This window comes from Solea solea, chromosome 1, assembly GCF_958295425.1.
Source record: "Solea solea chromosome 1, fSolSol10.1, whole genome shotgun sequence".
In the NCBI taxonomy this organism is placed as follows: Eukaryota; Metazoa; Chordata; class Actinopteri; order Pleuronectiformes; family Soleidae; genus Solea; species Solea solea.
The window spans coordinates 39,523,497-39,544,459 of record NC_081134.1 but is presented as its reverse complement, the minus strand read 5'-3'; the positions used below and the strand labels follow the sequence as shown (position 1 = coordinate 39,544,459).

Genomic DNA, 20,963 nt, shown 5'->3' with positions numbered 1-20,963 from the left:
TAGTTTTATTAGTTTTATTGTCAATAACAGACAAAACATCCGCAGCAAAAGAGAATAGCCGTTTAAGACGAGCAGATTTCACACTGAGCTCTGAATAAGGTCGGGTTGCTCTTTTTTGATCACAGCAGGAACAGCTGAAGCTTTTGTGATGTTGCAGACGTCACAGCGGGGTGGAAAGAACGACGCTCATGAAGATGAAAGCCTGTGAGAGACGAAGGAGGGGAGGTTGCAGGAGACTCCTCAGGCTTCGGAACATTCATCTGCACAAAGAGAAGAGGAGACGACGCAAATGAAAGGTCTGAATCATTTAGAAGTAAAGTGCCTTCATGGTTTTCTGAATAAATCACCTACCGTATTTAGGCAGTATGACAATGTTGTCAGCTTGCACTTCTCTCTCCAGGGAGAACTCTTTGAACTCCTGCTGCAGCTCTTCACTCACCTCTTGATTACGCTCTGCAAACACAGAATCACTTGTGCTTTAATCGTCACTGAAGTCGTACACTTGTTTATTCCCCACAATAAACCAGACTTACTGTAAAGCGCACTGAGGGTTACAGAAACTCCATCTCGTGTCTTATTGGTGGAGACGAGGGCATAGTCGTCGTACTGCACTTTTACAATGTGCATGTCGTTGTCGTTGTTCCAAACTGCAGAGCACAGAATGTGAGTCAAGACAGGGTATTTGAAATTGTGTGTGTGTGTGTGTGCTCTCCACTCACCTGAGCTGTGAAAGACGAAGTGTCTCGGACTGTCAGTTTTATTGGCAAGGTGATTCTGTCTCCAGCAGCTACCATCAGCCCTACATTATATATATATATATAAAAATATTATTTATTATTTGTCTTTTTCACAAGGGAACTTTTGGGATTGTTTTCAGTTTAAAAAATTATTCTGCACATGTTATTACTCACTTCCGGTTGGCGAAAGAGATATTCAAGTTTCCTTCAGCGGTCGGTGCCAACACAACAGTGCCCATCTTCATCTCTGCCTTGTTGTTCACAAACCACTGAGCATCGGACGCCATGGCGACAATGTACCACTTGCCTGCCATCTGAAATAGGACAAAATTCAATTCCTCGGGAAATCAGGACTATGCTTTGGATGCTTAACTAAAGTAAGCAGAGACTGTAAAAACTTACCTTCTCCAGTTCAAAGTCTTGAACTGGTACAACGTTGGCAGTGGCCAGTGCACACATAATGGCAGCCAGCATCCTCAGCAGTGAGCTCGCCATGTTTCCTTGTAGTCTTCAGCAGTGGGTGCAGCATCAGCTGGGTCTAAAGAGAGTGGTGGTTCCTTATATCCTACAAATCCCTGCTCTTATCTCCTCCTTTCACCGCTGTCTCCTCCTCCTCCTCCTCCTCCAGCTGGCTTTTGCGTTACAAAAACCTTTTGGCCTTTGTCCACTGGCTTGCAAAAGAATGTAGTTATACAACTGGTGCATGTGGATAAAATGGGGGGGGGAGGTTAGGTAAGGATAGAACCACCCTTCTCCTGCATAACAATGCTCTGGCATTTGTGGAAGACTTTCAAGAACGTACCTCTTTCTTTTAGTCATGATTAGTTATGTCTTAATGGTCTACTTTACCTGGTTTCTATTGACTCGCCTCTGATTTTGTGATGAGGCGAGATTGGATCTTTGAACAGGTTGTGTAACGAGAGAGAGAAGACTAAGCAGTTTTGTAACCAAAAGTCAACCCCTTTCAGGGTTCACATCTGGACTTCATTATCTGCTCTAACATTTGCCAGCCTCCAACTTCCCCCCCCCCCCACCCCCTTTTCACACCCAGAAGCACATTGTTAAATATTTAAATTAAATAAAAAGGTATACAGTTTACATGTTAATGAAAGCAGTAACAGAAACTTTTGTTTGTTTGTTTTATTTGCGTTCAAAGACTTCCATGCGGTCTTTTATTTGAAATCCTCTCAACGCTGCGAGGCTGGATCGATCTGTTCCACAGCTCTGAATCTTCAACATGTGGGGACACAGTCTGTAACAAACAAAAGCAACAGTTTTTTATTGGAAAAAAACAAAACGATGTTTTCATCAGTCCGATTGAATAACGCGTTGTTGTCGGCGTTTGAATAACTGACTGTTACACAAGCTGAGACCAACACGTGCACAATCTGCAGAAGCAAGGCAAGGCAAGTTTATTTGTATAGCGCCATTCTTACACAAGGCAATTCATAGTGTTTTACAGAAGCAAGTAAATACATTTTCCCCTCATATTTTATATAAATAAAATAAAAAAAAACACTCACTGATGACATGATCCTGGTCCACATCACCACAGTGACCTGGGAAGTTTAAAAAAATAGGACACTGAGTATTATTTATTTACAACACATATTGCCATTACATATATAGCTTGTTGTATTTTGCTTTTTCACGTGGACGTACTGTAGGTGGGGAAAGGGAAGAGGTACGCAAGTCCCAAACTCTGTTTTGCAGCAAGTTGCTCAAATTTGGTCAACACTGGTTCTGACAGATCATCTACAGACCTGCCTGAATACACAAAAGCAAATTATTATATTACAAATGCACCTTTTTACAAATGCAGTTACATTATCAGTTCAAAAGGAACAAAGACTGGACCCCCACCGTAGAGTTTCATGGTTATTTTGCCCAGTTTCTGGTAATACATGACCGCATATGAGCTGTAGTCCGTCTCCCCAACCACTATCTCAGTGTTGAGTTCTGGGCGTGCTCCTGGTGACAAGACAACGGGGAAGCATGGTTAGACCACATCAGAGTCATGCTGAATTATTCTCTAATACAAGTGAAGGGCCTGACCTTTGAGTGTTAGTCGACCCGGGGTCGGGGTGAGATCGTAGACCTGCAATATCTCCCAACACTGGTGGTTACTGAGGAGAGGAGAGGAGAGGAGAGTCTCTGTTTCTGACTCGATAATAAGCTTTCTAATGTTGATTAGAGAGATTTGTGGCCTACTTGCTTCTGTCGATAAATCAAGATAATTCACAGTGATAGTCGCACAAACCACAGGACACATACAACATAAGTAGATGGCACTTACTGTCGTGTCTTAGTGCTAACAGACAAAGTTGGGTCGGAGGCAGAGGATCGTGAAAGGTGCATGACCGTAGGCTCCACTTTGGTTCCATGATTCATCAGGTACGAGCATTTCGAGGCCGTGTTCAGCAGGTACCACCTCCCCATCATCTGCAACACACACAAGGATCAGGTCAAATAGGCTGATTTTTAGGAAGTACAGTGTAAGGAGATTTTCCTTATGAGTAAATCACACAATTCTCTCTGGACCAAAGAGATCGGAGCCATTCTTTAGGATATTGATGAGTATTTAAATCAAATCACTGTGCTGATTCTTATGTTCTTAGAAGTCAAGGCGTCTGTAGTAGTTGCTCAGCTAAGAACAGATATCTTTCTCTTCACCCTGGATGTTGGCAAAGTTACAAATAGGTTATGTTGTCATTATGATGAATTAAGAATACCTCTACAGGATGAGATATCTTTTCCATATCTGTAAATGCTCTGGTGCTTTGATGATGACAGACTGGTTGTGGTGTCTAAGTTTGCTTCCTATGTGTGTCTAAAATATTGGGGGAGAAATGTCAGGAAGGTTTATTTACTGATCTGTTTCTTTAAATAATGGTGTCTTTTTGTATGTATATATATAAATATATGTATATATATATGTGTATATATATATATACATACATATATACATATATATATATATACACGTATATATATATGTATATGTATATAAAAAGAACATTCAATCGTTTTAACGTAATGTAATGTAATGTAATGTAACACAATCTCCTTAGGACTTACTGACATCTGGTGGAGAATTTGTGTATTGCAACTAACTGAACACACTTTTCCAGGAGGAAATCTTGTCTACTTTCCTCTCAATGGGAGCAAAATTTTAATTATGTTCTATTGTAGAACATAATTAAACCTTTAACTCATCAGAAAAGCTTGTTGTAATGTTTTTAAATTAAGTTTGCCTTTACATTTCCATTCAAACCGACTTCTCAATGCAACCAGCAGAGTCGCCCCCTGGTGGCCATTCAATATATTAACTTTCATATTGGCATTCTCAGGAAAATCTTTTTTTCAACATGTATATATTTACAATCTTTGTGGATAACCTAAGAGGGTCGAACATAAAAACAAACAAACTTAAACACCTTATCTAGTCTACATCTGTGGTTAGTCCAGTCTGGGCTAGAGTAGAAACCTAAAGGGCTCATTCTCAGGTAGGCCAAACAAATGTAGGCAATTAAAAACTGCTAATTATGAATATTGTATTAATCTTCTGAGTGTAGCTATTCCTAAAACCTACATACTACACATTTAAACCTCAGGCATACCATTTGCAAACTTTAGAAGACAGTCATGTTTCTTTCTCTACCACTTACTGATTTATTTGGGATTGACAAATGTTCCAGCGTTGCAAATGGTAACACTTTCATCCTAGGATTTGGAGATATCTGAAACATTCTCTAGTTTTAGTTTTATAAATGAGTTTTATTACTGCTTTATTATCTCGTGTTCTGTTCACTGTTTCACGGGTAGTTTCCCCTATTCCCCGAAAAAACGCCATATTGACACAATTACACAAGCATGTCCCCATCACCACCACCCCCACACTAATCTATGACTAAGTAGATTCACATGTTTGCGTGTTTTTTAACTTTAAACTCTAGTACTTAGACAGACAGTTTGCATGTGGTCATCCACCTGAAACAGCAGTTTAAAGCTTGTAATCTGCAGGATTAACCTGCAGATGTGTAACGTTTTGGCTCATCTGTTTGCGTAACAAGGCATTTCACTGTTTTATTTTCATCAAACAGTCGGTGTGCAAAGTTCAGGCACTCTCAGTTTATCAAAGTGAGATCATCTCTTTCAGTAACAACTTTCACGCTTCAAGACAAAAAAAAGGGGGAAATAAATAATAAAGTGATAATATTCTCACGCTCAAGCGTGTTCTACGAGATATGATCCGTTTCTGTCCATGTTCTTACCCGCTGTATGTCTATATTCTGTGCTGGTGGAGTCACATCAATGGGCTCGACTTTTGGCTTCTTGCGAGGTCGTCTTTGGGGTCGCGGTCGACTCTTAGCCCCCCCCACAGCATCACTGACCCCCCACAGACAAACGCACCACAACACCATCGTTACCAGCAAGACTCGCCTCAGTCCAGCCATATCAGCAATAACAGTAATTCACTCAGGGGTCAGACTCTCTGTGTCTGCGCTCTGCTCTCTGTTGCTGCTTTACTCAAACAGACAGAGCAAGAGCAGAGGATGGCCTGTCGTGTTACAAATTAACTCGGATTACTCTCAGAGATTAAGTCAGCAGAGGGCAGCATTGAATTTTCAGTTCATTCCCAATAAACTTGACAGAACTTGACAAGCGAATCCATAAATTCAGGGAGCAAAGGTTCTGTTGGAGCTATTTTTTTGGGAGTTGAGAGAATAGTTTATTTATTACAGATTATTTTGTTAATATTATAGTCAGGTTTTTTGATAACATTGATTTGCTTAAAACATTTTTGTTTGTTGTCAGTTTATTTTTATTGTATTGTTTGTGCAGTTTTGTACCTAAAAGGGATGCTTGAGTAAAAGTACAAGTATCTTACCAGAAAGTTTATTTGGTAGAAGTTGATGTCACTTTTTATAATATTACTTAAATACATTAAAGGTCATATACAGTACCTTAAGACTTTTACTGAAGTATCAAAAGTAATTTTCTGGCATAAAAATGTATGATGTTGGAGGAGGAGTTAGGATTGAGCCATGGAGGCTCAGTGGTCTTTCAACTGGAGGGTTGTGGGTTCAATTCCTGGCCCTGTTAGTCTATATGTGCCCTTGAGCAAGACACTTAACCCCATGCTGCAGCATGTAAATGAAAACTGTAGAGTAAAGCAGCAGCTCATCAAGACTAGAAAAGCTCTATATAACTAAAGACCATAATACCAACTCTTCTTCTGATTTTATTTGGTAGTAACCAGTACAACAAGTAACAAAGTAAAGTTAAGATACGTACAGTAAGTATTTGTATAGTCATAATTTTAAAATTGAAAAATCGAAATTATAATAATATTATAATTATGTTTATTAATCTCATAATTTCGACTTTTTGTACCACTTTTTTTTCTGGTGGAAACGGGTTTCCATACATTTTCACTTTCTCAATTTAAAGAAAAGCTGCTATGGCTCCCGCTTTATTAGCCTGTGTTTTTCTGATGTTATTACCCAAACAAATTATATACTAACCTATCAGTCATCACTCTCCAGAAACTATGCTTCTGGCCAATAGGTAGACTGCTGAGATGGTTCTCTTTACATTTGTTTTGAAAGATTTATGAAACCTCCGTTTGGACTTTGGACATCATCATCACACTCTATTATAAAGAGCCATGTTTTCTTAATGTGATTAAAATGTCTGATCCCTGTGTATCAGATATCTGTCCCTTCCCCAGATGTGTCCTTTTGTGCTTTTCATTTATTCCAAAGTAAAATATGGAAATATAGAAATGAACGCCTGCTACTTTCCAGTTGTTTTTTTCTCCTCAGTCAAAATACCATCAATTCAGATAAATCAATGTCAGTCACTTAATCCAACACTGCACTCTCATTCCTTTCTGTGGCAGAATCTAATACATTATAAGATTATTTGGCAGAGGTTAATGTGCAGCATTTACTGACATCTAGTGGTGAAGTTGCATATTACAACCAACAGAACACAACCTTGCCTCTCTCAAGTAGGTAAAGGAGGTGAGAACCTGCTCTGATGAAGACCTTACTCTGATTTAACAAAAACACATAGACTGCAGGTGAATAAATAATGATGAAAAGATAATTGTATGCATTTTATTTACAATAAATGCACCTTTAAACATTATTTTATGAATAGTAATCACATCACGTTGCTTCGTCCAATGACCGTTAAATGATGCTGAAGATTTCACCATAATAAATGATAATAAACAGCAGATTCCATCAGCTTCACAACAAACAGTGTGTTTCACTTCATGTCTATATTTACACTAAACCCTCCCTGCAGCTTGTTCTTGTATTTGAATCATAAATCAACAGTTATTTTGAGAATATTATTATTAGTTATTATTTAAATAAATAGAACATTGTAGGTACGTACAATATGTGCCACTGTATCATTATATTGTTCATTTATTATATGAGAGGTGCCATTTTTCACTTGACCACCTGCTTCCAAAAATACCTTTGTACACTTTTTATAACAAACATAATGCACTCACCCCTCCCTTTTCCAAACTCTGGTGGCATTCACACACTGATGTTGTTGTTCTTTGTAACCTGTGAACATTTTTATCCAATTTTACCGAGGAAATATTACTACTAAGTTTAATATACTGTGTTCTGTTCACTGATAATACCACTTATTGTCTAAAACACGATAAACATAAACATGTCCATATTTTTTTGGCACTTATAGAGAAGTATGTTTTTAAATGTTGACATTTTTGTGAATTTTGTGTCACTTCATGAAAGAAAATTCAGGCAAAATGGTTGGTGTTTTTATTCCTGTCAAGTGTAAAAACAGGTCAAATTTCACCCAAACAGTGTGTAAAGGTTAAATATTACCTTTCTCTGAGAAATTAGGTCATACTACAATGTTGGTCACTGGACAGCAGAGGGCAGTGTTGAGTTCTCGTTTATTTATTTCAATATTGAGCTTCATAGTGGTCTTGCTAAACAGTAAATCAATTTTAAAGAATAACAAAATGTCCACGTATTGAAAAAGAAACGATGAATCAGGTTTGAATTATTAATAAAACACAAAACATTGGAAAAAATGTGTATAATAATGTGTGTAAAAAAAAGGAAGTAAAGTAGATTAAAAATAATAATTCAGAGACATTTTCTCAGACATGAAGACAAATCAATTTCACATCTTTTGATTAGTCACATATTAAGTTGCCCATTCACAAGAAAATTTAAAAAACAATTCACTTTTTTTTCACTGTTAGAACCCGACAGTTTGAGTTTGGGTTAATGTGAGTCATGTAAGATATGATTAGGACATAATGAAGAGTGACTCACACCAAACCCTAAGCATTCAACTCTAACCTCTTGACCTGGTTTTAGCCAAAACCCTGGAATGGATTCTCTGACTTTGGAGCCAATGCCTCGCCTTAGAAACAAAACACCTAATGTACAGCACATTCACAGCAAGTATGTTCTCCGTGGTCTAACTTAAGTCTGTGTAGTTTAAGAGTTTTCCTCGGGCTTGTTGCCGTCTTTCGATTTAAACGTGAGCGCCACACTGTTGATGCAGAACCGCTGACCCGTCGGATCCGGTCCGTCTTCAAACACGTGTCCCAGGTGGGCGTCACACTGCACAACATGCAGAGACAAGAAAAGTCATGAGACTTTGAGTCGTATTTGTAGAATATTAATGAAATTCTGACCTACAATAACTCACATTTTTACAGAGCACTTCTGTCCCGGTGCTGCCCAGGCTGTTGTCAGGGCGACGTATGACGGAGGCATGACTTTCATCACTCCCCCATGTCCCATGAGCCTCTTTAAATGCTGGCCAGCCTGTCCCTGAGTCATACTTGGCCTCTGAACTATGAAAAGAGAGACCAACACAAGCATTTAATAACAAACTAACACGGTGTGAAACTCTACTTAACATCATTGTGTCAGAAATTGCAGTGTATTGTGATTAAATAATGGATGTTTGTACGACGTGTCTCCCTCATATACCTGAAGAGTGGAATATCACAGCAGGCACAGTGGTACATCCCCACTTCACAATGGTTTAGAAAGATCCCACTAAAGGGCTGAGAGCACAAATACACACAAAAACACCAACCAAAAGCAGGACAGGTGAGTATATGAGTAACAGGATGATTCCATTACAGTGTTTTTATGAGTTGAACTGACAAAGTTGCTTTATCTTTCAAGTTCACAGGTTTGAACAGCCCCAGTTTGTATAGCTGGGCAGTTCAAACCTGCCTCAGGTCAGTAATACGCCAGAAATGAACAAAGTCCACATGTGAAGCACCGTGGCAGACTGAGATAGTGTTGCTTTGACCCAGATCCCCGTGCTGATGATGTGTATGTTTACACTTCCATGTATTCTTTTATTGTGAAACTCGCCTCCTCCGTCGCTTTCTCTCTGGTGACGACGTACTGCTCCGGAGTGAGTTTCTTTTTCCAGTCTGTGGTCTCGTTGTAGCGGGTGAGGGAGCGAAGGCCTGCAGGTAGCAGCAGTTACAGGGAAGAGGTCACAGCACCCACAGCGTTACAGATATGTTCAGTATGACAATGTTTGGAATAGATAATACAGACAATAAAAGGACAATATAGTTATGAAACAATCACGTTTTTTTAAAGAGGGTTAAAATGCTTTTCATCAAACCCACAGCCAGCCCAAGGCATAAGAGAACTAAGCAGCTAAGCATATTTAAGAAATGTAGATTTAGATATATTTACATATCTAAATAGTTACATATTTACTATGTATTATTTCTTAGCCTGAATATTACACATTGAGTGCACATTTAAAAGCCATTCAAAAAGCCATTAAACTGGTTTACTTGTTTACAGCGAATGTAACTGTCTGCTGTTGTATTTGGTTATTATTCACTTCAGCGTCATTATCACCACACATAGTGTAATTCACTTAAAATAATATGAGCGTGCAAATGAATAATTGGCCACTTTTGTGGTTTTACTGCCCTCTAAGGTTAAAAAACAGGAGTGACACTGTTTTGGTGGATTAAAAAATAAATAAAAATAAACTAAAACAGCTATAATGAATGCAAGTTATACAGTCGAGGTGGCCCCCCGTCCCACCTCCGAGGTGGAGGGACGGGGGAGCCCCAATCAGATTCTGCTCGGGGCCCCACAAAGGCTTGGACCGGCACTGATCAAATCTCAGATTATTTTTTTTAAACATATGTCAAAATAACTGTGAACTAAACATATTCACCTGTAACTGTCCACCTCCGGCATACAATTTAAAGAATCTAAATTAAATAATAATCCTAATTGTATATGTTAATTTCTCTATTTTATGCTCCTTGGTTTATTCCTAACTTTTACATTTTCTTTTTTTACTTCATTTAAAATGTAAAGTGATTTATTGCCACACACTGCTCTTCTTTGTGTGGAAAAGTGTAGAGCGTGTTGTTGCGCCTGCAGGAAACCGCGGCGTCCAAAAAAGGCGAATGTGCCAAATAAGGAAACCAAAAACACGGTACCTTGACATGTGGATACAGGACGGAAGAGGATCGGGATCCTCCAAGATGAAATCCCGGATTTGGCGACTGTTGCGCGCTGGGAAACCGCAACGCCAAGACGAGCAACTAAACGGGACATGTCTGCTGCTGCTTCTGCTTCTGCTGCTGTAGAGTGTGAGGTCTGTCCAAAGTCAAGCGCACGAATCAGTGAGAAACAAGTGCACTCGCTGCGTCTGGTCCGATCTTGGCTGATACTGGATGTTGTTGGACGACCCGGTCAAAAATAACTCTTGGAGCCGCAGTCAGTGGGTCAAAGTGGACTGAGTGCGTCCGTGCCTTGTCGTTGCTGCGGACAATGTGACGCTTCAAGATTCATTTTATTGTCCCTTTCTTTTATTATTACTATGCAAAAGCATCAGCGATGCTGCGGAGAACGAAATTAGGAGCTTAATGTGTAAGAATTAGTGACATCTAGTGGTGAGACTGCAAATAGCAGAGGACTCCTTCAAAAATAAATAGAATAGAATGTGATCCAACGCTGTGTTCCATTGCGATTGGAACTCAGAATAAGTCAGAACTGGAAGTTCACTGCGTCTGAAATGCAAACTTATCTCGGGCTAGCTATTATTAGATGTGGCGTAGCAACATTAAACGGCATTATGTGCACAGCTATGTGCACTGTGAAACAACTGCAGTGCTATTACCAGTAAAAGAAGCACTTTGTGCTGTGACAGCCCTCCAGGAATCCTCCGAGGAAATGTGAGTTTAATGTTGTGGGAATGTTGACTCGAGTGACCTGTGACCCTCATGTGGATGAGGATAAAGCAGTACGTGATAAATGAATGTAGGTTTTCACTATACCTGAGCCACAATTCACAATAAAGTCACAATGAAGTTGTTGATAATAATAGTAATCTTAAAACACTTTTTATTAGAAAAGACTCATTCATACACAGACGACATTTCCCTTTATGGCCTGTGAATGCAACAAAACTACTGACAAAAAACATCTGCAAAATTTGTGATGCCCAGATTTGTACATCAGCTAACAATGGAAATAAAAATGTCTCCATTACAAATGATTACAATATTAATCAAAATATAACGAAAAAACGCACTGTGTTGCGTTTGTAAATAACTAAAAAAAACATTTAATACTGATTTTGTTCCCCTCAAAACAAAAAATAGGTTTAAATTATATTGGTGAATGGAAGTATTTTTATAGCCTGGTCTGAGGTCCACCTGTTCCTCTGGGAATAACTGCGATATAGTGTTACTGGCTTATATAGTCTGGTAACGTACAGCAGCAGGGTCATTAGCTGCCAACAGGCTTCCAGGCTGGTGCATGAGGTCAACTATGTAGCGGCTGGGCTGCGAACAGCGTCCAATCCTGGCGCAATTCCCGGTGAAGAAGAACACCTCGTTCCAAGCCCGATCATACTCGCCCCTAACAAGTGTGCTGCTCACTCTGATGCAATCTGCCAGATACTGAAAATTAAAAGAGAGGATGGAGAATGTAATAAAAAAAAAGGAGGACGGTAGAACTCGGAGCTTAGGTGTAAAAGCTGATGATTTGGTGTTTTGTCGGCGTTACCTTGAAGAGAAGTGCCCGGTGGCAGTAGAATCCTCTTTTGATCAATCCAATGGGAATAATGTTGGACTGCAGCTGAGACTTGAGCTCACTGATGTGGAGCACCCATGCAAATTCATGCAACTTCTCCTTCTTCACCTCTCCACCCATGGCTTCACTCACCAGCCTGTTTGATTAGATGCACATACAGTACATATTTTATATGTATATTGTGTGTTGTTTACATTTGTTTCTGTCATTTTTGAGAAAATGATGAATGGCCGTCATTTTAAAGTGTGATTTTCCTCTTCACCGCATCTCTGCATGTCAGTGATAGGTGTGCTAACTGCGTTAATCCATCACCTGGCCAAGGCAGCGTACTGCTCTCGTTCATCATCCAGTGGGAGGATGCATTCTTTGGTTGTCTTAACTAAACTCTGCAATGAGATGTCGTCCCTCAGCTTCAAATGTTTCCCTTTCTTCCTCCTACAGGGAGAGATTGTTGAAAAAGAAGTGGTTAAGTCATTAACCCAATGATCTGCATGTGTTTAGGCTGTGAGAGGAAGCCAGAGTACCCGGAGAGAACAGGCGCAAACAGGGAGAACATGCAAACACAGAAAGGCCCTCAGCCAAAACACCTGCACCTACTGGTGATAGGGTGCAGATATCCATTTCAGTTTGTCAGTTTGTTTCAATATGATCGACAGTACTGTTAACAAATAGGAGAAATAGCTAAACCCCAAGGTCATACACTGATTTAGATAAGATTGGAGATGGAAGAAGAGTTTTGAAAGCTTTAAAAGAAAAAAGAAGAAAAAAAGGTTTACATTCAGTCTTAGGATGCTATGGTTGAGAATATCAATGGATTACATAACACCCTATTTAAGAATTCCTGATGTGTGTTTGCATGATAAAGTGAGGTGTCAGCGATCTCTAGGGCAATAGTAATAATAGTTAATTCATCAAAATGCTATAGGCTATTATCGTGTTGTGTATCTGTCAACATCGATGAGCGTCGTGTAAAATGAATCGTCAGGTGCATCTTCGCGGGTGTGCGTGCATATGCACATGTTTGCGTGTCTGTTGTTAATCCCCTAAACGCAAAGGCTCTTCAGCACTGCCCGTGTTGGTGCGTCTTTAAAAAAAAGTGGGGTTATTTATCCTGTGAGGCCTCACTAATGGGGTACAATGAAGGCAACAGGAAAGGGGAAAAAAAGAGAACTGTAGAAAATAGAAGTGGAGCACTGGATTGGAGCAGACAAGGGGAGGGTGAGGGTAACAGCCACAATAAATTGTATTGACAAACTACAGGGTGTTGGTGGTGCAGAAACCTGATGCTCACTAGAATTTGTATTGTTGCTGGGATTATTTATCCCACTCTGCATTTTGTGCAATATGTAGCTGGTGCATTTATTTAGTTTTTCTCATCTCTTTTTGTGTTTGCAAACCCATGGTGTGAAATGTATTTTGTGTGTAAGTTTAGGACAATTCCTTAACTGGATTAAAACATGATCTTGGCTGGACTCATACGCTGTGCTGACAACAATGATGGGCCGGCGCTGGTTAAGCGGCTGATTTGCAAACTCCTCTAAAGTCAGAACCCTCTGTCCTGCACGACCCTGAGGGGTAAAGAGAAGAGACCATACGATCATTTGAAATATGAAGTCTCATGATTTGACGCATCTAAAAGAGGGAAGAGATGATTTCATTTTGTGCACGTACCTTCCCTGCATCATAGAAGCCATCACTGATGATGTTGGTGGAGGCCAACTGACCCGTCAGGCTGTATTTAACAGACAAGTTGGAGTCGAGCAGGCTCTTCATGGCCGTCTCACTGAAATTGCTCCTGCGGTTCACTGACATGTTGATTTCCTGAAGCATTTCCAAGGCTCTGAAACACACACGAACACATTAAAGCACGGGCACATACGTACAATCTGATATTTAATGTTGAAAATTAAAAGCAAATGATTAAATAAAAAACAGGAAGAGTATTACCCATACATTCATACAGTGTGTGGCATGTAATGCTGTCCTATGCTGCCATCTACTTGTCATTTAAGAGACTACTCTAAGTTGATAAATTAGAGCACTTTACACTCAAAGTTCACCTCCATTTACACATTTTATGACTCGTCTTACCCGTATCTGCACATCTCCGCAGCAGCAGGTTCATCACGGGCAAGGACGCTGATTGCCAAGCATGCATTGTGCAATACGTCCTTGTTATAGGTTTGCAGTAAATTGACCAGTGGGGGGAGGCCTCCACTACTCTGCAGCTATGAGGGACAGGAGGTTCATTTTGAAGGAGCTTTGCAAAAGAATGTAAATTGCATGGACACTTTCCTTGTGGCGATTCATAACACACATTATCTCAAGGTCAAGACCTTACAATTATTATAGAGAAACCAAACAGGAACACAATGAGCAAGCAGGGAAAAAACAAAACAACACCCTTTTAACGGGAAGAAGTCTTTGATAGAACCAGACTCCGAGTGTACGGCCATCTGCCTCGACCGGCTGGAGTTGGAGAGACGAGGGAAAGGAGGGGGAAGGGAGGGGGGTGAAGAGAGACAGGTGTATGTCAAGAATCAATAATAATAATCATCATCATTATCATCTTCATGATCTCACGTGGGACTGGTTTCGGCTCCTCAGTGTCCCTCAGAAAGGACAAGCCGTAGATGAAGGATGTATGAGGATGATAATAATAATAATAATAATAATATCAGTAAAAAGTAGCTATTGTAATAATAATTGAGCTGTGGTGTCAAGTGTGGATGTTCCTAAATCGGGGGGGGGGGGGAGCACAAACCAGGGGGGAGTAAGAGAAACAAAGTTATTGTCATGATAAAGTGAGAGTGCTGAGAAGGGGGGGAGGAAGGGAGAAGGAGAGAAGAGAAGAAGAGACCTTTTTGCATAATGGCTGTCCCCCCCCCCCCCCCCCCCAAACCACTGTCAAATGAGTTCACACAATGCAGACTAAGCCCATCAGAGTGATCTGTTTGAGTGAAGAGACAGAGGCAACAACAGCATTGCAAATCATAAAACGAGATGGAGACACAGTACACTCACCTCTGATCTAGCTTCTGCGTCAGAGGACAGCAGTGACAGACACAGCGTGGTGTTGACCAAGACGTCTGTGTCTCTGGACTTCAGGGGCTCCACCAGAGCTTGCACGGCTCCCTGTGACAAGATGCTGCAGCGGATGACTTCCTGTCTTGCCATGGTGCCAAGCGTGGCGGCACTGTTGGCGACTGCCCTCGGACAGCTTCCGCACAGCTGCTGGATGAGGATCTTGTGGCCTTTTGCCGCGTACACCGCTCTGCAAGATACCATTGGAATGGACGGGAGATTTACTGTAAGTACTGACAAATATAGACTCTCTCATGCAACATAGGATTTCTGCAGAGAATATGGAATATATATAATACATATTTGTCTGGTTCTATGTGAAACTCAACAGTTAAAATGGTGTGTGTATGAAGTGCTGTCTGTGACTCACAGTGAATTAAGCTGGTTGTTGTGTGTGAGGTTACAGAGGACCTGGGTTGCTGCCTCTCTCAGCTTCAAACTCTCACTTTTCAGTAACTCCACCATGACGGGGATGGCGCCTGAAACACAAGTGAATCCAACTCCTTTAGACTCTATTGTGATCACTGTGTGGACGACGTAGGCGCTCACGGAGCTGTTTACATACCCAGGTTTCGGAAACGTTCTTTGCTCGATAAGTGGAAGCTCATGGCAGTCACAGCCTGACAGGCGGATGTTTTTACAGTGATGTCCTCTGTGGAGAGAAGTTCCACCAGAACATTCTCCACATTTTGCTCGTGCAGCAGTTTCCGATTTTCGGCTAAGACATGCGTGGAACAAGAGGTACATACAGTGTTACAGAATGACTCCCCTCGTGACTTATCTCCCGTCTTCCCCTCACTTACAGCTAAGAGCAATCCTGGCGATGCATTTGACAGCGTTGGACTGGATTTCAGGCATGCTGGGCATCAGAAGAAACTCCATCAGTCTGGCCAGGCCTCCACGCTCATGAATCAGGTGTACACTCTCCGTGTCACTCAAGCAGTTAGCGACTACACGTAAGGCTTCGGCGTGAAGGTCACCAAAGTCCTGTAGGAACAGAATAGAAGGTAAGCAAGAGGTAATTCTGAGGTATCTATTTCAGCTGACAGCAAGCAGTGAGGCAGAGTAAAATTAGATTTATAAAATTAAATCAAATAATAAGTTGTACGTGGCCCCAGTAAATCAAGCATGTAGGAGAAATGCAGCGTGATCCCAACCATGTTATCGAGGGTGTCCATGATCCTCTCGAATCCTTGCTCCTCTCTGAAGGTGCCGCGTGTGTCTTTGTCAGTCGTGACATTCTGCAGCGTCTTCAAAGCCAAATGCTGAATGACAGGAAATTCTGAATTCAACAGCTCCAGAAGTGGGGGGATGCCACCCAACAAATGAACCACCACGCGGTACTGATAGGCCTACGACACAGGGTTCAAGATTTAGATTTTAGACTTTTAGAACCACTTTTGTACGATTAAAAAAAAGACGATACATCACTTTAATATACACTAGCTTTGTAACCTAGACTTGATGACTTTAAATCACCTGGACTAGGTTGAAGACGACGTCCAGTGAGTTCTTCTGAACATCTGGGTCCAAACTGGACAGGAGCTGGATGAGTGGTGGTAAACCATTGTTGTCGAAGATCTTGACCTTACAGACAAAATCCACCGACAGAGCGGCCAGGCATAGTGTTGCAAACTCATGGACAACTATATCCTCTTCGGAAAAGAGAAAATAGGATATAGGGGAAATTAGAACGATCATCGTTTTTTAATATGCCTCAGAAAAATGATGTGACATCAAAAGTACTCACCCTCAGCTGATAGGTTTATTATAATCGATGGAATAACGTCCATTTTTTTCAGAGCATTCTTTACGTCACCTTTAAATAGAAACAAGAGAGAACGTTAACCAGTTAACACATCATTAAGTCAACTGCCTGACAAGGAGATAAGATAACCAAGACATTTTTGAGTAGGCAAATCTGGACGGACAAACCATTCAAGGCCATGTTGCCCAGAGCCATGAAGGCGTTGCGTCTGATCAGCTTGTTGCTGTGAGTGATGAGCTGACAGAGAGGCTCCAAAACGCCAAGTCCCAGCAGAGAAAGCTTGTCCTCCTCTCCTGGCAACAGGGGGAGACAGTGGACAGGGAAATTGATCAGAATGTGAGCGTCAGTGTGGATGCAGTATAGTGTTGGGATGTGAGCAATAAACAACAAAAGTGGGGCCGACAGCTAATGTCCTTTTTTTTTGGTACAAACGTTATAGAGGATTTCATTAAGGAGAACATGTTGAAAGGTTTAAACCTGCCATCTGCTCTTGAGAAAGTATACAGATGTCTTCCGTCAGTGGAGGGAAAACAAATGGCATGGTAGTGTAGATCACACAGAACATGGAATAACTGTGCATGTGTGGAGAGTGTGTGTGTGTATGGGGGGGGGGGGTGTACCTTTCTCTGCAAATGCATGAGTTGCTTCACAGGCTTTAATCAGGATATCCTCCTCAGGTGATCTCAGCAGCAGGACTACTGTTGCTGGGGTACTGAGTAGAGTGTCAAACTGAGTGTGAGGAAAGCGAGAGAGAGAGAATAGGGGTCACTGAGATGTAGCGGATACGTTTTTATGCTTTGAAATTATAGGTTTGTTTTAGTTACACGTTGCCGAGGCCTTTACACAAAAATGTATTTTTCACAGCAGCCATTTTGACATGTTTTGACAGGGGAAAAGCACAGACGTTACTGTCGACATGAGCGATTCATGTAAGAACCTGAAACTGAGGGAGCTAATCTCCATTATTTACACCTGTGCTTTTTGCTCTGTGACCTGTCAAAATAGCTGTGAAACAAGCCTATAGTGAACTATAGAAAAGGCCCACCGTTTCTTGGGGTGGAGTTTCAGTCTCTTTCTTCTTCCCCGATTTCTTTCCCATTGTGTGACTATTAAAGAGAAAACACGTTTCCAGATTTTAGGGAGCTGCTCGACAGATGGAACATACTGCAGATATATAGATATAGATGTATAGTTAATTACTAGATGTGGGGCGGCTTCAAAGGATACGTGTTCTTTAATGCTGCACAGAAGGCAGAAGAGCTGCCACAGAACCATAGATGATGTCACGCTAATGTGACATCATCTCGTGTCGGTGTCACACTGGGAACTCACCTACGTCAATATGCAATCGTGACACATTGTGATGTCATCTTTACGTGACATCACGTGCAAAATCATAAACAAAACCACAATAACCTGCTTTGTTGGTTGGTTGGTGGTGTTTTACTGTAGCTGTCATCCATAGTGTGTGTTGCATTACTTCCTTCTTCTATATTTAATCATTACTTCTCTTTTCCTTGTTGTTGTTCTTCTTCTTTGGTGTTTTGCATCAGCTGGAATGTCACAGTAGAGTTTTCACCATTAGTTTCGTGTTCACTTTTTTTGTTTTATATCTGCTGTGCTGACATTGTCCCTTGTTTTTAATCCCCATGGTTAATGAACTGTGGTGCACTTTGGGCAAAGTGCATGAAAGAATCTTAAATTAACTAAACTATGCTCAGTTTCCCTCCGTTCCAATACATCATATTTAATTTACCACCTTAATCTATAATATAATATAACCTACATGATAAATCCCCTTAAGATTTTGAGTCACGTTGCTCACAAACAAACAGACAAAAAACGGCAAAAAACAAAATCTCCTTGGCGACGGTTAAAAACGCTCGAAATAAGTAACAGACAAACAAACAATGCGGCTTACCTGTTCTTTTACAACGGGAAACGATGAAGAATACCAGCCGACCAGAGGAATCGGGATCAACTTTATGTTTAGGAAGGGGTGACGCTGCGTTGCTATAGCAACAGCGGCCATGGGACGGACCTCGAAAGACATTACCTCTGGTAACGTGGGGCATTTTCATTCGCCTGTTTGAAATGAGCGTCAAGTTAATCTCTGGTAAAGCGATCCATAATGAAGGGGCTGGATGTAATCGAGTGCTTAGACGATGAGAACACGTGCTCGCACCTGGAAATCAGGTAACGCACATTTAATGTTTGTTTTCTTTTCGTTTTTGTCCCGAGGACAACTTAATAATTTTTTTCCAGAACCTATAGAATATTTTATCTCAAAGTTTTGAGATAGTTTTTTTTTTTTTATTAAATTGCTAATGTGAGACTTTTATTTTGTAAATATTATGTCTGATTCCAGATTTCCAGTTTTTTTTTTCTGCAGGTTTTCTGGCCTGACTTCATTTTAATATTTATGATAATAATATAATATCAATTTAATAATGCTATTAGTTTCACACATTTCCAAAAACAGTTACATATTACTGTTTAAACCAACAATACACAACATAATAAAGCATAGCAATGAGACAACTAAAAAGATAATGACTGGAATGATATATTTTTAATTACAGAAAGGTTTTGATTTAATTTTTTGTCATTATTTTCTTGGACAATAATATATAAACTCCTGAGTTATATGACAGCAACATTTGTGGACAGTAAAACTGTTGTGGAAATATTAAAAATGTGTTTACCTGTTATTACCTAGAAGTTTGAAGATAAATAAACATCCAGTTTATAATGCAAAAATGTTCCACGATGTCCCCACAGTGTATTTATTTGTAGGTTTTTGTACAGTTTATAGCAACTTTCATTATTATCATATGACAAAATACAACATTGTAAAAATCGAGATACATCCATGTTGAGAACGCCGACAGCTCGTTCACATACCCGAGAGGCATTATGGGAGTAACCTGGGCCGCACAACCCGGAAATGAACCCGGAAGTCAGAAACTTACACCCGTGGCGTTGGGTGGATAGTTGGGTTCATAGGAATGAATGGCGCCTAAAGGGCGGTGCTCTATCCAGGTCTTATGATACGCCCATAGCAAGCAGCTTCATAGGAATAAAATGGCGCCAAAGGGGCTCTATCCACCATCTGTGGACGGACCTCGAAAGACAATTACCTCTGGTAATGTAGGAAATGTTCATTCACCTGTTTGAAATGAGCCTCCAATGAATCTCTGTTGGATGTAATATTCTAATCCTTATGGGAATTTTACTTCTAATAAATTTTTCTAAAACTGTACAGTAAAAATTTCTACTTTCCAGTCCTGAACACAACCTAGTCTGTCTTGCCTAGAACTGATGGAAATCCACAATACTTAATTACAAAATTTACTTTTTACTGCATCTTGAAATTGACATTGTTTTTGGTTAAAAATGTGTTGAATTTTTTAAAAATCGATGTAGATATCCCTACAAATCAGCTTGCTTCATTGCTCTTTATCTAAAAAGCCTTTGTAAGGAGGGTGTTCAATTCACCGACAGATAATTTGACTACAGAAAAATGATTGTTAGATTGACTGCAGTACTTCATTGATAAAACCACTCATTCTCCTGCGCATATGTTCATATATTTTTTTTTTTTTACATTTGTAGCTCACAGACACACAACCACCTTCTTCCATTCTTCTTCCAAGGATTTCAAACACTGAAGTCACAAGATAACATTTGTACTTTCTAAACCGACACAGCAGATGACATCGATTAAACTCCCTATGATTATGATTGAATGAGTGTATAATCACTTCAAAAATACATATTTGTTTTTCGTAGCCTTAGAATAAGCCTAGAATAAGGCATGGGCCTTGCTCCATGGTTGCTGCGGGTTAGGGTTAGGGTCTATGTCAGGCATATTCTTAGAAGTCTATGAGGATAATATGTCAATGCCTCTTGCAAAAGCTGAACTACCCCTTTAATTCATAATATAAAAGTTAATATCCATCCATCTTCTACTGCTTTATCCTCCACATGAGGAGGTGCCAATCCCAGCTGGCAGGGTACACCATGGAAGGTCGCCAGTCCATCCAAGGGGAACATAGAGACAAACAAGCATCCACTCTCACACTCACGGTCAATTTAGAGTGTTCAATTTGCCTAATCCCCAAATGAATATCGAAATGCAAATTGAGATTCATAATGTTTGCTATTAAAAAGCACAGAAATGTAGCACTGGCCCGTGGGAGGGAGGGTGTTGTAGCGAATCAGCGCAGCAGACACTGCAACGCGCAGGCTGTCACCTCCCCCCGT

At 40.4% G+C, this 20,963-nt stretch overlaps 4 protein-coding genes across 5 annotated transcripts; all 4 read right to left on the bottom strand.

Annotated features, from left to right (window-relative positions):
* Window positions 1–1,284, bottom strand: LOC131455655 (lipocalin-like). Its single transcript, XM_058623462.1, has 6 exons — window positions 1,140–1,284; window positions 912–1,051; window positions 720–799; window positions 534–647; window positions 352–453; window positions 1–260 (listed from the first exon to the last, which is right to left on the bottom strand). The coding sequence occupies exons 1-6, from the start codon at window positions 1,230–1,232 to the stop codon at window positions 241–243; spliced, it is 549 nt and encodes a 182-aa protein (XP_058479445.1). The 5' UTR covers window positions 1,233–1,284; the 3' UTR covers window positions 1–240.
* Window positions 1,285–1,862: 578 nt separating this feature from the next.
* Window positions 1,863–5,292, bottom strand: c8g (complement component 8, gamma polypeptide). The gene is made up of 7 exons (XM_058623437.1): window positions 5,012–5,292; window positions 3,034–3,179; window positions 2,793–2,863; window positions 2,601–2,708; window positions 2,400–2,504; window positions 2,261–2,296; window positions 1,863–1,989 (listed from the first exon to the last, which is right to left on the bottom strand). Exons 1-7 carry the CDS (start codon window positions 5,192–5,194, stop codon window positions 1,970–1,972), a joined length of 669 nt encoding a protein of 222 aa, XP_058479420.1. The 5' UTR covers window positions 5,195–5,292; the 3' UTR covers window positions 1,863–1,969.
* Window positions 5,293–7,532: 2,240 nt separating this feature from the next.
* Window positions 7,533–10,612, bottom strand: msrb2 (methionine sulfoxide reductase B2). Its single transcript, XM_058623447.1, has 5 exons — window positions 10,246–10,612; window positions 9,140–9,237; window positions 8,744–8,820; window positions 8,457–8,604; window positions 7,533–8,368 (listed from the first exon to the last, which is right to left on the bottom strand). The coding sequence occupies exons 1-5, from the start codon at window positions 10,361–10,363 to the stop codon at window positions 8,243–8,245; spliced, it is 567 nt and encodes a 188-aa protein (XP_058479430.1). The 5' UTR covers window positions 10,364–10,612; the 3' UTR covers window positions 7,533–8,242.
* A 595-nt stretch (window positions 10,613–11,207) lies between these two features.
* armc3 (armadillo repeat containing 3) lies at window positions 11,208–18,705 on the bottom strand. Of its 2 annotated transcripts, XM_058623417.1 has the most exons (18): window positions 18,619–18,705; window positions 18,114–18,250; window positions 17,743–17,803; window positions 17,318–17,426; window positions 16,865–16,990; window positions 16,680–16,748; window positions 16,409–16,584; window positions 16,087–16,281; window positions 15,733–15,916; window positions 15,495–15,647; window positions 15,300–15,408; window positions 14,870–15,119; window positions 13,937–14,073; window positions 13,517–13,685; window positions 13,292–13,413; window positions 12,158–12,280; window positions 11,819–11,981; window positions 11,208–11,712 (listed from the first exon to the last, which is right to left on the bottom strand). In XM_058623417.1, exons 2-18 carry the CDS (start codon window positions 18,158–18,160, stop codon window positions 11,506–11,508), a joined length of 2,400 nt encoding a protein of 799 aa, XP_058479400.1. In that variant the 5' UTR covers window positions 18,161–18,250; window positions 18,619–18,705; the 3' UTR covers window positions 11,208–11,505. The 2 variants fall into 2 exon arrangements, with proteins under 2 accessions (XP_058479400.1, XP_058479409.1); XM_058623426.1 differs by lacking the exon at window positions 18,114–18,250 and having other exon boundaries at window positions 18,619–18,701.
* Between the last annotated feature and the right edge of the window lie 2,258 nt (window positions 18,706–20,963).